We start from the raw sequence: 14,006 nt of genomic DNA on the forward strand, positions 1-14,006 counted from the left end.
TTGACTACTCCGTAGTTTCTGTCCCCATTTAAAGGGACAGTGGGGCCTAGAGAGACTAAGTATACTGTTAGCCCCACAGCTGCTCCCACAGCAGCCTGCCCAGGGACTTCAGACAGTGCGGGCAGTGCTGGGGGTGGAGGGTGTCTTCTCATCCTCAGGAGCTTTGTGGACTATCTTTTCCCTTTGGAGATGCTCCACCCTCGTTAGTGGTCTGCTTAGAAGAGAGAAGTGCTCTCTGCTAATAAAACCTAACAAACACAGTGGGAAGTACTTTATAAAATATGGAAAACCTATTTTAATAATTTATTTCTTTTTATTTATCTGCATTGGTGTTTTGCCCGGATGTGTGCCTGTGTGAAGGTATCAGCACCCCTGGAACTGGAGTCACAGGCAGATGAGAGCTGCCATGTGGGCACTGGGAATTGAACCCAGGTCCTCTGGAAGAGCAGCCATTGCTCTTAAGCTCTGAGCCATCTTGCCAGCCCTTGAAAACTCTGTCTTTAAAAGCACTACCAAACTTACTGAGCCAAGGTGGGAATGTGGGCGTGGGAAGGTGAGGTGCTAGAAAAGGCAGGTGGAACTCAGAAGCCAGGCTCTATGAGCACATTCATTGAGAAACCAGGGTATTTGTAGTCAGTAGCACCCATGGTAAATGGTGAGAAACCAGTGGCCAGAAAGCAAGGTGTGCTTACAGAGTGGAGAGTTAGAAGGGACCTGCCCCAGACCCGTGGGGCTTGGCCTGTGTGAGTGGCCTCATGTTCCAGTGTGGCAAGAAGAGCACAGCTAGTGTAGTTGAGGAAGCCTGCACTGTATGCCTCTAATTATTCCTGCGGATACTATTGCCCACAGCCAGATGAGTTACAAGGAAGCCAGGGGCTCTGAACAAGAGCAGAATAAATATCAGAAGTACATTTACAGACACTTCTAGACTGTTAGACAACTGTGTTTTACATGTGTAGAAATGTAAAGAAAGGGAAATTTTAAGAAGTGTTGTAGCAACTTTATAAGGACCAAATAGAGCTCCTATTAAAAAATGTACTAATCGGCACCTAAGGGCACTGTGGGTGTATTCAACGGCAGACTAGACCAACAGGAAAGTAGCAGTATGTAGGGTGCTCAGAGCTTTGCAGCTGTTCTGCTCTCCCGCACCAGCTCCAAAGCAGCTGTGAGCAATCTGAAGAGATAGCAAGCTGTGGGCTGGAGAGACTGCTTCACAGTTAGGAGGACCTAGATTTGGTTCCCAGCACAAAACCAGTAAGTGGGGCTTAACTTCTGAGCTGTTTAATTGGCTGACCCTTGAACTAGAACTTAGGGAACACTTGGAGATCAAAAGCATAGAATAGAGCCGGCTGGTGGTGGCACACACCTTTAATACCAGCATTAGGGAGGCAGAGGCAGGCGGGTCTCTGTGAGTTCAAGACCAGCCTGGTCTACAGAGTGAGTAGGGATACAACCAAAGGAATTGAAAAAAGGAACTCAAGCAGATGCGTATGCCAGTGTTGGTTGTAGACGAAGCACCATGTGTTTGTTCGTCACTGGACGGATGAACAGAGAAAGGATGTGGAACGTGCATCAGTGGGATGTTATTCAGCTATACAAGGAAATGAAGTTCTGATTCTTGCTACACATGAACAGCATGAGCAACGCAAAACAAGCCAGCTGCAATAGAATGATCTAGACTTGTAGTAAATGCCTTCAGTGTGTAAACTCATCCAAGCAGGTTGAAACTGACAGGGGCTAGAGCTGTGCTTCTCAGCCTTCCTATGCTGCGACCCTTTAATACAGTTCCTCATGTTGTAGTGACCCCAACCATAAAATCATTTTTGTTGCTACTTAATAATTGCAATTGTGTTACTGTTACGAATTGTAATGTAGATATGTGTGTTTTCCGATGGTCTTAAGCGACCCCTGTGAAAGGATTGTTTGACTCCCAGGTTGAGGACCAATGAAGTAGAGGGAGACAGAATGGGAAGCTGTGGTTTAACAGTTAAGAGAGTTTTAGCGACAGATGCTGAGTTTGGGGGATACTAGTGATGATGGTTGTGCTACTCTGGGTTTGAGCCCTCTCTAGGTACCTCCGTCACTGTTGTCCTTCTAGTGCAAGATTCAGTATACAAGGAAAAGTGCCAGGTGAGCTATACCCGGCACTGGGAGGTGAGGCAGCCTGGGCTACACAGAGAGAAGGAAAACATGCACACTTCTGAGAAAGACACATATCAGTGTGAGCAGACCCTACAACCATGTATAATGCAGCAAGTCAGCCAATGAGGCTATAGATACGGAACTAGAGACAGACTTTATCCGCATGCCCCAGAGTTTGTGGGAGAATACTGACAGCAGTGGAATGGAATCTCAGCAGGGGCACAGGTTTAAGAAGCAGTCATGGTCTGCCTGAGGCAGAAGTGAGGTCTAAGGGAGCTTGGCTGTGGACTTTAATTACACTTGCTTCCGTTAGGGATAGTTGCCACTCATTCTGTGGATGGCCAGCTCAGGTGTGTTGAGAGTACTGGATTGTCTAGGGCAGAATGTCCATATATAATGGTTTCTCTGTTCCAGCCTGATAATGTGGAGGTTAAGGGCACTTCATGCACCGGACATTGAGTTGTCATGGTTCCTGTCCTTGCAGAGGCTGTCACTGGCTGTCCACTATTACATTTTTTAAAGAAGTTTAAGTGTAGGGCCTGTCCAGTAGACTGAGTGTGGGTCTCTGTGTGGGGCTGCAGGGGGGAGCGCTTGGATGCTAGCCGAGGGCCAGATCCCTTCGCTTGTAGTCGAGTGAAGGGATGAGCCCACGCTGTGCAGAGACCTCTGGTGCTCAGGAGGTGCTGGCGGAGCCATTTCTGAATAGGGCTTGTGTTTCAGGTACAGTTCTTTAAAAAAAGAAAAAAAGGAGGGGGAACCACTTCACAAAAGTGTGTGTCATTCTTGTACAGGGGTCACGCTAGTCTCGGCATGTGGCCCCATCCTTGCTCCGTAAGGCTGCCCTTTCCTGGCCTGTCCTCTTATCATTATCAGCCAAGGAGATCAGCTTCACTAACTGAGCAGCCGCAAGCTGGTCTCCCTAAAAGGGTCAGTTTCTGCACAGAAATTGAGTGCTTGGTGCTAGTGCCGCTCTGGGTCAGCGTGCCCCGAGGTGGCAGAGTCCTCTGAGTGCCTGGATGGACTTGAGCGGTGGTCATCATTTCAGCAGTGCGGCTAATTTAGGCTTCTCTGCAGCACCGGGCAAGTCGTGGTGAATTAAAAGTACACAAATGGATAGAAACGCCTGTGAGTCACTTTACCACTGCTGATGACTTCAGCTAACACTGGAGGGATCTGAACACATGCTGGCTTCTCCCTGCTTTCAAACCTGGTATTTGGTAGATCTGTGAAGCTTGATTTTCCTGCCCCCGGTGTTGAGTCAGACAGTGCAGGCAGCATGGCAGACAGCGTTGAGCACCCAGCTCCTCTAAATACAGTAAGGCAGGAACGTCAGATCTGCAGGGCGTCTTCCGGAATCAGCCTCTCTGGGGGCTGTTGGAGAGTCCCTTCCAGACCTGATGAGAGTGCTCTTGCTTTTCTGCCTGCCCCAGCCGTGCGCTCCCCTGCCAGGATGTGGAGTGTACTTTTACCAGGATCTCTCACCCTTTCTTGCTTCCTGTTCCCCTCCCCATTTGTTTTAGCAGTCATCCACCTCCAGTGGTAGTGTGTTTGGGTCTGGAAATGCTGCGAGAGGGGGCGGTTTCTTCAGTGGCCTTGGAGGAAAACCCAGCCAGGATGCTGCCAACAAGAACCCATTCAGCTCAGCCAGTGGGGGTTTTGGATCCACAGCCACCCCAAGTAAGTTGAGTTTTCCCGGTCCCTCGGTCCTCAGATGCCATTGTCATCCTGTGGTATCATCAAAGCTACAGGAACAAATACAAAAAGGGACAAAGCTAGAGAGGCTATTTGAACTCTGCCCACATTGCTCAGCCTTGGTTTTTAGATTTATTTTAATGAGGTATTCTCTGCAGTCGTGAAAGGACAGCAGAGCTGCAGAGACGAGTGTGATGGGCTGCTTCTCCCTTCTCTCCCAAGGCCCAGCTTGCTCTGTCTCATAGGACTGAGGCAGCGTGAAGCAGTGTGGGCAGACAGGAGCCACGAGCATCCCCACACTGGCAGTGCTTCCACTTGCCTGGCTCTCTGACTCTGAAGGGCACTAGCAGTCAGCTTGAGCTTGCCTCTTCCTAGCACTGTCTTCTCTGCGAGGTCTTCACATTCTGCATTGTTCTGCCTGTCCCAGTTGGAAGTTGGGGTGGTGTGTCCTGCTGCTGCTGTGGCGAGGGCTGCAAGTTGGGTTCCTCTCCTTACCTGCTTCCCTTTAATGTGCTGTACTGAGCTGTACAAGACAGTGAGTCTTGCCCTCTTGTGTCCTCTGGCTGTTTTCATAGTATTCGGGCCTGTGGAATTGTGAGCAATGTTTCTGCCTCAGTTTTGCTCTCTGTGTAGATCAAGGACTGATGATTCTGATGTCTCTGGTCTGGTAACGTGGAAGGATTGCTATCAAGGCATTTCCCTCCTAAGTCACCAGGCTACCCCAGGAGGGATTTAGACCATAGAGTGGATGGATCTCAGAAGTCCTATTCTCAAAAACTGTTTTGCAGAAGGACAACAGAATCCTGAAAAGCAAAACAAAACTAGGTGTGTGCCACGTCAGGGACTGCAAATCCTGATGTAATGGAAATGTTTGACTAGCTGTCCCCCAGGGCCGAAGGGCTCTGTGGACAAATGCTGTCCCAGTGTGGTCCTTTCAGAAGTGGAGCTCGGCTCAGATACATGGAACATGTCAGACACCACACTTGCACACAGTCACTTGGTGGCTGGTCAGAAACCGGGCTGCTTCCCAGATGGAGGTCAGCTGTGAGGCCCGAGTTACCAGCCGGTTTTGTTACTGGCTTAGATGTGCTGTATCCCTGTAAAAATTACTCTGCCAGCTAATTCTTTCTGACACGCTAGCTTTAGCTTGTCAGCTGGCCTTCCCTAGAGGTCAGTCTGAGCTGGTGTGCACTAGCTCATGAGCGTCAACCTTGCACACCCCTCTGCACACCCATACATATCCAGTGCCTAAAGTCAGCCAGAGGGAGTGTGGACCCAGCAGGAATGGCAGAGAGCCGCACTCCGGGACCCTTCTCCCTGTGGATGGCTGTTAGACTCACCGTCTTCCATGCTGGACACTAGTGGTCCTAATGCTTTTTTATGACAGGAGTGCTTGGATCTAAACCCTGTGACCGGGTACATGCAGGCTAAGGAGAGGCAGGGGCAGTGCAGGAGCTGGGCTGTGTTTGTGCCCTTTTCTCTGTGGCCTCCAGTGACCGCCTTTCTCCACACTGACTCTAGCAGCCAATGCTTGTGAGCACTTTGCTTTTCTGGACTGAATCCTGCCCACTTCTTACATAAGACCTTCTCTGCTGCCTTGTCCTCGTTGCTGTGAGCTGTGTGTGTGTGTCTTGTCTGTCTGTCCCCAGTCATCTGGTTTGTGGAAGGAGTCTGCACACGATCTCCTCCTACCTCTATTCCTCTTTGCCATAGTCAGGAAATCTACCACAAATCAAATATCTTTTTTTTTTTTATTTTGGTTTTTCGAGACAGGGTTTCTCCGTAGCTTTTTTTGGTTCCTGTCCTGGAACTAGCTCTTGTAGACCAGGCTGGCCTCGAACTCACAGAGATCCAATCCGCCTGCCTCTGCCTCCCGAGTGTTGGGACCAAAGGCGTGCGCCACCACCGCCCGACCAAATCAAATATCTTTAAGCTACTTTTATTTTGCCGCAGTTCCTTTTACAGTCTCCTAACAACTGGAGGACAGAATCCAAGTTCCTTTCAGCCTGGAGTTGAGGCTGCGGGAAAGACAATCTGAGAACACTAGCCGGAAGCCGATGAGTTCCCTTATTGACTCCACCAAATAGGCTGTTAGATTCTGGGGTCATTTGAAACTCAGCACCCTGTATGCGCACTGTCACCCAGAAGGGCCTGCTGCCTCCCAGTCTCGTGCTGACAAGAGTTAGCATTGCCCTCCACACGCTTTTCTCTTTGGGATCTACAGGGTATCTGTGTGAGAAGGGGATGGGCCGTTTGTTTGAAGCCTGTAAAGGGCTCCCGCCATGGCTGTTCCTCTGGAAGCTGTCCTGGAGTGGAGCACCTGTGTTCTGTGACCTCAGACCTTCAGAAAGCTGACACCTGACCTCTCTAACAATCTTTAGGTCAGATTTGATTTGGAATGGGTCAGCCTTGATGTTGGATATTGTTGGTGATTTTGCCAACAGAGTTAAGGGGACCTATATGAGGCCTGCAGGGTGGTAGCCCTGAGCCAGTGCCAGCTTTACCTGTCTTTGTTATCCCAGATTAGTCCTTGGCTAGATCCACAGAGAGTATTTTCTGATCGACCATTTCCTTTACAATGAAACACACTCCATCCGCCAAGACATTTAGTTAGCCTGTTGTTAAAACTGGGCCAACAACCAGTTGTGTTGGCTCATAACTTTAATCCCAAAGACAAGTGAATCTTCGAGTTCAAAGCTAGGCTGGTCTAAAAACAAGTTCTAAGCTGTCAGAGCCATACAGGGAGACCCTCTCTCTAAGATAAAATCAAATCTAGGTCAGTGAGATGGCAGTGAGAGTAAAGGCACTTGCCACCAGGGCCAACATTCTCAATTGACACCCAGCACTCATGTGTGGGAAGAGTGAAGTGACCGCTCTGTCCGTGCCATGGCTCACACGTGCCTACCGACGCATGTGCACACACAGAAAGTCAGTAAACTGGTGTGGCTTTTTTTTAAGCTACAGACTATTAGTGTGGAGCCATTCGGAGAGAACCAAGAAACATTGTTGGCCATAGAAATGGGAGGCACAGACAGTCCGGTGCCACATTTCAGAGCAACTGAGCTGCACGGTGGACCCGCAGTGGCGGTGCCATCCCCGCCTCCTGAGCACCTTCCTGCTCTGTGCCGACTCTGAGAAGCCTCAGGGACAGGGGGTGAAGGAAAGCAGGGAGTCTTCAGTCTTCAGAGCCTCTGTAGTAGAATTGCCTGGGTGGTGTCGGGGACTGTGACCTAGGGTAGCTGAGTCCTTGCATGAGGTCACAGCTATCCAGTAGTTACCCTAGGCCTGACTGCAAACCTCAGTTTGTTCCATTGCAATGGAGGACAAAGGTATCTTTATTTTTAACCAGTTATGTGAAAGTGTGCATACTGATGGGGTTTTGTGCAATGTCTATATATATGTAACATATGCGTGTGTATATATGTGTGTATGTGTGTCTTCACATCAGCTCACATTCAAGGACAAACGTCTTCTAAACATTTACTATTCTTTAATGGAGGAAATATTTTTTTAAAAAATCTCTCTAGCTTTAAAAAAAGAAACTGAACACCATTACCCATAGCCCCTGCTGTTCAGTAGGACCCAGAACAACCTCCTTCTGTGTGTTTGCTTCTTTACTTCATCTGTTTATTTTATGGGGGGCGGAGCTTGCACACGCAGCAGCTTGAGAGTGCAGGCCAGAGGACAGTTTTTCAAGAGTTGATTCTTCTACCATGTGGGTCTAAGGATCAAATTCAGGTTGTAAGGCTTGGCAGCAGGTACCTTGACCCACTGAGCCATCTTCCTGGCCCTTCCTAATTGGCATTTCCCTGTCCCTGCTTCCCCAGACTCTGGTAGCCACCTTTCTACTCTCACCTCCTATGAGATCAGCATGTTTAGAATCCACAGATAAGTGAGGTCATGAGCTACTTGGCTTTCTCTGCTGCGTCTTAACTGCATCTCCATATTCATCAACTGGATTTTATCCTTTTTTTGTAGCTAAATGAAATATATACTGTGAGACTGGATTCATCTGACAAAAGGATCCTTAAAGAGAGAAAAGGATGAAAGTTTCTAAGTGTCTGCTAACTTTATCCCATTAAGTCTTTGTGTATCCCTTTTCATGTGGTCACACCACATTCCACTGAGAGGAGAGCCCACCCCCTAATCTTGTCCTTGAAATTGCCTCCTGAAGTTTTTGTTGCTAGGAGAATAAAGCTGGAGAGAGACTCTTGGAATAACACGCATGGGTACTCTGCTTCTGAGGAGGAGCAGAGAGCCCAGGGCACACACAGCCTCCTGGGGTGCCCTCAGGATCAGACGTGCTTGACCTTGTGGCCGTGGTCTTCAGGGCAGTGGCTGTGCTTTGGCAGTACCTAGAAATTGGTTATGACAATGTGCCTAGCATGAGACCACTCCCTCCTCAGCTCAGCTCAGGAGCACTGCAGTGGCCGCCCAAGAGTGGCAAGAGACCTAAGAACTCGTGGGTGGGATGGGCCAACCCTTCCGGCAGCTCAGCTTTGGAAGTGACTATAAGTGTGCCTCACCTCCTTGAGTCTCCTGGATGTGTACATGTTTGCATTTTGGCGGGGATTGAAGCCGGTGTCTTGCGGCAACACTCCATTCCCGTCTTGTCATGGCTGTGAACAGATTCCAACAGAAGAGCCATCAGAACACTGTAAGGACTTTGATTCCTCTGGTTTGGCACAAGAGACCAGACCTTGTCCATAGGAGGCAAGCAGCTGGCTATTTTTGGTGGGTGGGCCAAGACCTCTAGGAACCCTACTGTGCCAACTCCATTTTTACCCCTCAGTTTTTTCCTTGTAGAGCTGCGCCAGGAGTCCTGCGCCTGAGCACCGATTATTTCAGACTCATTATCACGGTGCTGGGCTGCACCGTGGCTCCTGTCTTCATGTCAGCTGATGCGTCCCCTTCTGTCGTCTGAGAAGGAAATGGCATTGCCCTCCTCTTCAAACTCCCTCACACCTGTCCTTTGTCCCTTTAGATACCTCTAACCTATTTGGAAACAGTGGCGCTAAGACATTTGGAGGGTTTGGCAGCTCATCCTTCGGGGAACAGAAGCCGGCTGGTACTTTCAGCTCTGGTGGTGGAAGCGTCGCATCCCAAGGCTTTGGATTTTCCACTCCAAATAAAACAGGTACCCCACAAGTATGACCTGTGCTCGTGTGTGTGTGTGTGTGTGTGTGTGTGTGTGTGTGTGTGTATGTGTCGCGCGCGCACATGCACTTGAGAGCTTATGTAAGGTAGACCTTGGGTGATTATATCAAGGGAGAGGATTGCAGTAAGGAGGAAGTTACTTTGTTCTCCAGTTTATTTTTTTATTTATTGAGTGTCTTCTGCATTTCTAACATATAAGACATACTTTTAAAAAAGAGGAGCCAATGGTGGTGGCACATGCTTTTAATCCCAGCACTCGGGAGGCAGAGGCAGGCAGATCTCTGTGAGTTCGAGGCCAGCCTGGTCTACATTGTGAGTTCCAGGCCAGCCAATGCTACATAGCGAGACCCCGTCTGCAATAAAACAAAACAAAAATTTTTCTTTTGCAAAGAGGATATACACACTGAAAAGAATTTAATCTTCTCAAGGAAGACCATCAAAATATTTAATAATTGTGGATAAACCAATTAAACATGGCATTACATGCTTATAACCCTAGCATCTGGGCCACCTTTTTTTTTTTTTAACTTTTACTTGAAATATATATCTATAACCAGTTAGTAGTGATGCCTGCCTTTAACCCAGCACTCAGGAGAACTGCATCAGAACTACTGCTGGAGGCTACCAACCAAGGAAGAGCCCATGGCCTCCCTGCCAGCCAGCCCTGGGTCTGCACCTGTCCGTCCCCAGTTCTTAAGCAGTGTGACAGAGAGAAAAGTGGAACACGATAGGGCATGAGAGGGTCCGGTCCCAGCTCCGCCATCCACCCATGCTGAAGCTAGATGAGAACACCCTGAGAGCTCAGTGTCCCGCTGGAGGGAGGGGCCGGGCTGTCAAGGAAGGAACGGGAGCTCCTGGGAAGCAGCTGCCACCCGCCACACCTGAAGCTGAGACCTTAGTGTGCACCAGTAAATCTGCTTCTTGGTGGCAAGTTCAGCCTCGCTGGCCATTGTATTTCATTTAGTAGTTCCGGGTTGGTTTTGCGTGTGTGTGTGTGTGTGTGTGAGAGAGAGAGAGAGAGAGAGAGAGAGAGAGAGAGAATGCGTGTTTGCCTCCCTCCCTCTGTTTATTCTGTTTATTCTGTCTGCTCCTTCCCGGGTTATTTTCTGTGTCATTACAAACTCTCACCTTTCACTCACATCCATCAAGAAAGTCTAAACATTGAGTACAAGGTGTTAGATGAAACCTTGAATGTCTAGGAAGAAAGTGCAATTAGATCCACGAGCAGTTTTAATAATTTAAGTACAGTGGGTTTTTTTAGCACCTTTTTTTCCATTCTGTTCATGTTTGTAGTCCACCAGTCTCCATAGCACAGCTCAGAATTTCACTCAAGGTTTTAAAATACAGAATGGCAACCCAAACATGAGCCGTGGCAAAACGTGTCTCCTCATCTGTGCAGCCCCTCTGAAAGATAGACACTCGCACTCGCCTGACCGCTCCCCGTGCTCGTGCCCTTTGATCTCTCCTGATCCTGTGGCGGAAGCAGTAGGGTGACTGTAGTCAGCCAGATCCACCTTGTGGTGACTACATTCTTTCAGTGACAATGGCCCTGCCTCCTTAGTCTCGTCACATCCTTGGTGGTCCGGGGTCCCCATTACTCCCTTTAGCACATAGTTCAAAGCCAACATGTGTTTGAGCTGACTGAGGAAGAAAGCGCTGTGCTCCCCCCCCCTCCGCCCCCCAGTAAAGACCCTAGCATCTCCAGCCAACTCCACATGTCTTCATTGCCGTTCTCCTCTAAACCTCAGAACTAGAGCAGTATCTTGAAGGTTTGGGGACGCCTCAGGAGCAGGGAATTGGCTCACAGCAGATGGTCCTCCCCCCAGAGGAGACTGTCTAGTGTTTAACCTGGCCCTGTTCTGCTGTACCGCATGCCTCATGATCCACCCTGCCTGTTAGTACCTGGAGTCATAATATGGGATCCGACCTAGACACTCAAACCATCACAGCTGACTAACCAGGTGCCAACCTGGTTCAGTTTACCCAAAGCCTTTCTCAAAATGGAGGGTCAGTATGCTTTATAGTGCGGGTTGCAGAGAGAAAGCACTTGAAAAAGCTCGTTTGTGCCTCAAGTCAGGGATACCACGATAGGCATACGGCCACCTGGCTGTAAATAAATAAAATGCATGTGGCTAAGTGCCAGCATCATCGCCTTGCTTCTGCTGTGACCCCGTTTGTGGGTTCTGCCACAAACCCGGAGCCTCCAGTTTTATTAGTTGGGTTTCCCTGAAGCCAGGAGCCTACTCTGTGTGGTAATAAATAATAAATCCTTTGCTAGGCTGCTATGTTGAGACACAAACTTTGGGGATGGAGTTTCCTTGAGGCGTCCCAGACATCGTGGGGTTGGAAAGAAACCCGGATGGACCCGCAGAGCTCTAGAGCTCGGGCCGATTTGCTCTCACCGGACTTCACATAAGTTCCATCTGCTTCAGGAGGCACCAAGCACTCAGCTCTTAGAGCTGCGGTCCCCTTCCCTAGGGGGAGAGGCCGTCGACTGAGAGATTGAGGTTGGGGTGTTGTGCTTTTTGGATTCTTGTGTTGGATTTACTGACGGCTTATCTCCCTTCTGGCCGCTTGATGCCTTCTCTTCCTGTCTCCTTTTCTTTCTCCCTGTTTCTGTTTGCCTCTGTTTTGCTCAGGTGGCTTCGGTGCTGCTCCAGTGTTTGGCAGCCCTCCTACTTTTGGGGGATCCCCTGGGTTTGGAGGGGTGCCAGCATTCGGTTCAGCCCCAGCCTTTACAAGCCCTCTGGGCTCGACGGGAGGCAAAGTGTTCGGAGAGGGTACTGCGGCTGCCAGCGCAGGAGGATTCGGGTAAGCTGCAGATGGGACCTGGGGAAACCACGAACTTGTGGCAGCCCGAAGCATTGGGGCCTGGAATTCTTACATTCTCCAAACCAAACAGTGACCTGAAGGCCTTGCATTGAAGTGGGCAAAAACGCTGCTAGGAGATTCCTTTTTTTTTTTTTCTCTAAGACAAGGCTCAGTGTAAGTAGGTTCTTAACCATGGTTGGATGTTGGCCACATTGCTGGCTGCCAGTGTGTAGCATATAGGTCATTGATACCTTGCTCTCTGAACCAGGTGTAGCTGCAGCCAGGCCTGTGCCTCAGGTAGTCCTTATATTAGAAAGTCCTGAAGAAAGCTCTCAGCGTGTCACCTCTAGGACTGTTCTCTTGAGACGCCTGTTAGCCTTTACAGACACCTCTTCTGCCCCATCCCAGCCTGACCCAGAGTGGGGTGCCCTCCACACTGCTGCTGTCCTGGCTGTCACCCAGCTCCTCTCATGGCCTGTGCACATCAGAAAATGCCAGGCGGGAATTAGCTTCTAGGCCCTAGAATTTGAGTCTGGTTGCCAAAACCCCGAGGGAAGAAATAGCCTTTGCTATACCATAAGTTTCAACTTAACGTATGTGCTGATGGCTACAGAATCCCTCATTTGAAGGAGATGCTGATGCCAAAAACGCGCCTGGACAGGTTCTCACTCTTGGTGCTCGACTCAGAACAGAACTGAAGGTTAGGAGTAACGGGTGTTTACCCTAAAAATAAAACATGCTCTTACCAAGCTTGGCTCCACAGAGGGGTGCTAGACTGCTCAAGGAGAGCGTGCAAGTGACGGCATTTCTTAGATTTCTGTGGAGGCTAAGGGACCTTGGACACTTCTCTTCAGGAACTGCAAGAACACAGTTAAAGGGACCTTTCAGAAGAGAGTTCAAAGCTGGGCAGTGGTGGCGCACGCCTTTTATCCCAGCACTCCGGAGCCAGAAACAGGAGGGTCTTAGTGAGTCTGAGGCCAGCCTGGTCTATAGAGCTAGTTCCAGGACAGGCTTGAAAGCTACAGAGAAACCCTCAGGGGGGAGGAAGGGGGGGGAAGAGAGTTCAGACCCTCCCAAAGCCTGTGTTTTCCACAGATCTGGTAGACTCCCATGTGATAACACTGGGAGTCTTGAGGTTCTGCGCATTTATTTGAAAGGCGCTATTAACTTTACTAGTAGAGAAGTCTCCTCAGACGGTTAGAAGTGTAGCTCAGTGGTAAGATCTGCTGAGCATGCTCACAGTCATATGACATCCCCAGCACCGCCTTCAGAAAGCTAGCTTTTTTCCTATATTGGTAGCAGATGCCTGTTCAGGAGGCTAAGGAAGGAGGATTGTGGAATCTGAGGTCAGCATCCCAAAAATAGTAATAATAAAGAAATAAAAACAGACTGGGGAGATAGCGCAGTCAGTAAGTACTTTCCACAGAAGCACAGAGACCTGAGTTCAGTCCCCAGCAACATAAAGAGCCGAGCATGTGGCACGTGCTTTGTGATTCCTGCAGGAGGAGGTCTGTTTCTGGGGCCTGCCAACACTGTGTCTCAGTCCCAGGTCCCAGTGGAATCCTGTCTTGAAAAACAAGGTGCTAGCTCCCAAAGGATGGCGATTGAGGCTGATCCACACACCCAGGAAGCTGGAGTGTCTGGAATATCTTAGGAATCATGACTGACTAGCACGTGTCCTGGGGCCAGTAGGTACCAATGTAGACATTAAATCCTTGGAAAGAAACCAGGTCCCTGGTGCCATTCTAACTCTGACCCTGACAAAGAGCCGAGGTCACCCCTTCAGAACTGGGAACTGCTGGCTGCCCTTTGATATAGCATTTATCCCGGCTCTTCTTTCAAGGCACCCTAACTCATCCCTGCCCACCTTCTGCAGGAGGCCCCCACTGAACCCCTCAGTGATTTTAGTTATATCCTCAACCCCATTTGTTGGACCAAATCTGGAGGGAAAACCCATAGGTGAGGTAGCAGAGGAGAGAAAACGATGTCTTTTTTACATTGTTTTGTGTATTTATTGATCTTTATGAAACAAACAAGATTCTCAGTGAAATAACTTGGAAATGGTTGTACATGCACGCGTGCATACACAAACACACAGTGAACAAATGGCTACTTTTGTGTACACATGCCCTTTACTCATTCAGTAAAAACAAATAGGCCGGTGATAGTACTTAGTAAAAGTACTGCCATGAGAGCTGATGCTT

At 49.1% G+C, this 14,006-nt stretch overlaps 1 protein-coding gene across 2 annotated transcripts in view; it reads left to right on the top strand.

The window, feature by feature from the left end:
* Window positions 1-14,006, top strand: part of Nup214 (nucleoporin 214) — a 76,967-nt gene that overhangs the window by 60,584 nt on the left and 2,377 nt on the right. The window contains exons 31-33 of one of the 2 annotated variants that reach the window (XM_041674541.1): window positions 3,663-3,819; window positions 8,819-8,971; window positions 11,631-11,802. In XM_041674541.1, the coding sequence (XP_041530475.1) occupies window positions 3,663-3,819; window positions 8,819-8,971; window positions 11,631-11,802 (482 nt within the window). The remainder of the gene's footprint in view (window positions 1-3,662; window positions 3,820-8,818; window positions 8,972-11,630; window positions 11,803-14,006) is intronic. The other variant, XM_041674543.1, reaches the window with a different exon arrangement.

This window comes from Microtus oregoni, unplaced genomic scaffold (assembly GCF_018167655.1).
Source record: "Microtus oregoni isolate MIOR12 unplaced genomic scaffold, Mior012 000025F_ref0000491, whole genome shotgun sequence".
In the NCBI taxonomy this organism is placed as follows: Eukaryota; Metazoa; Chordata; class Mammalia; order Rodentia; family Cricetidae; genus Microtus; species Microtus oregoni.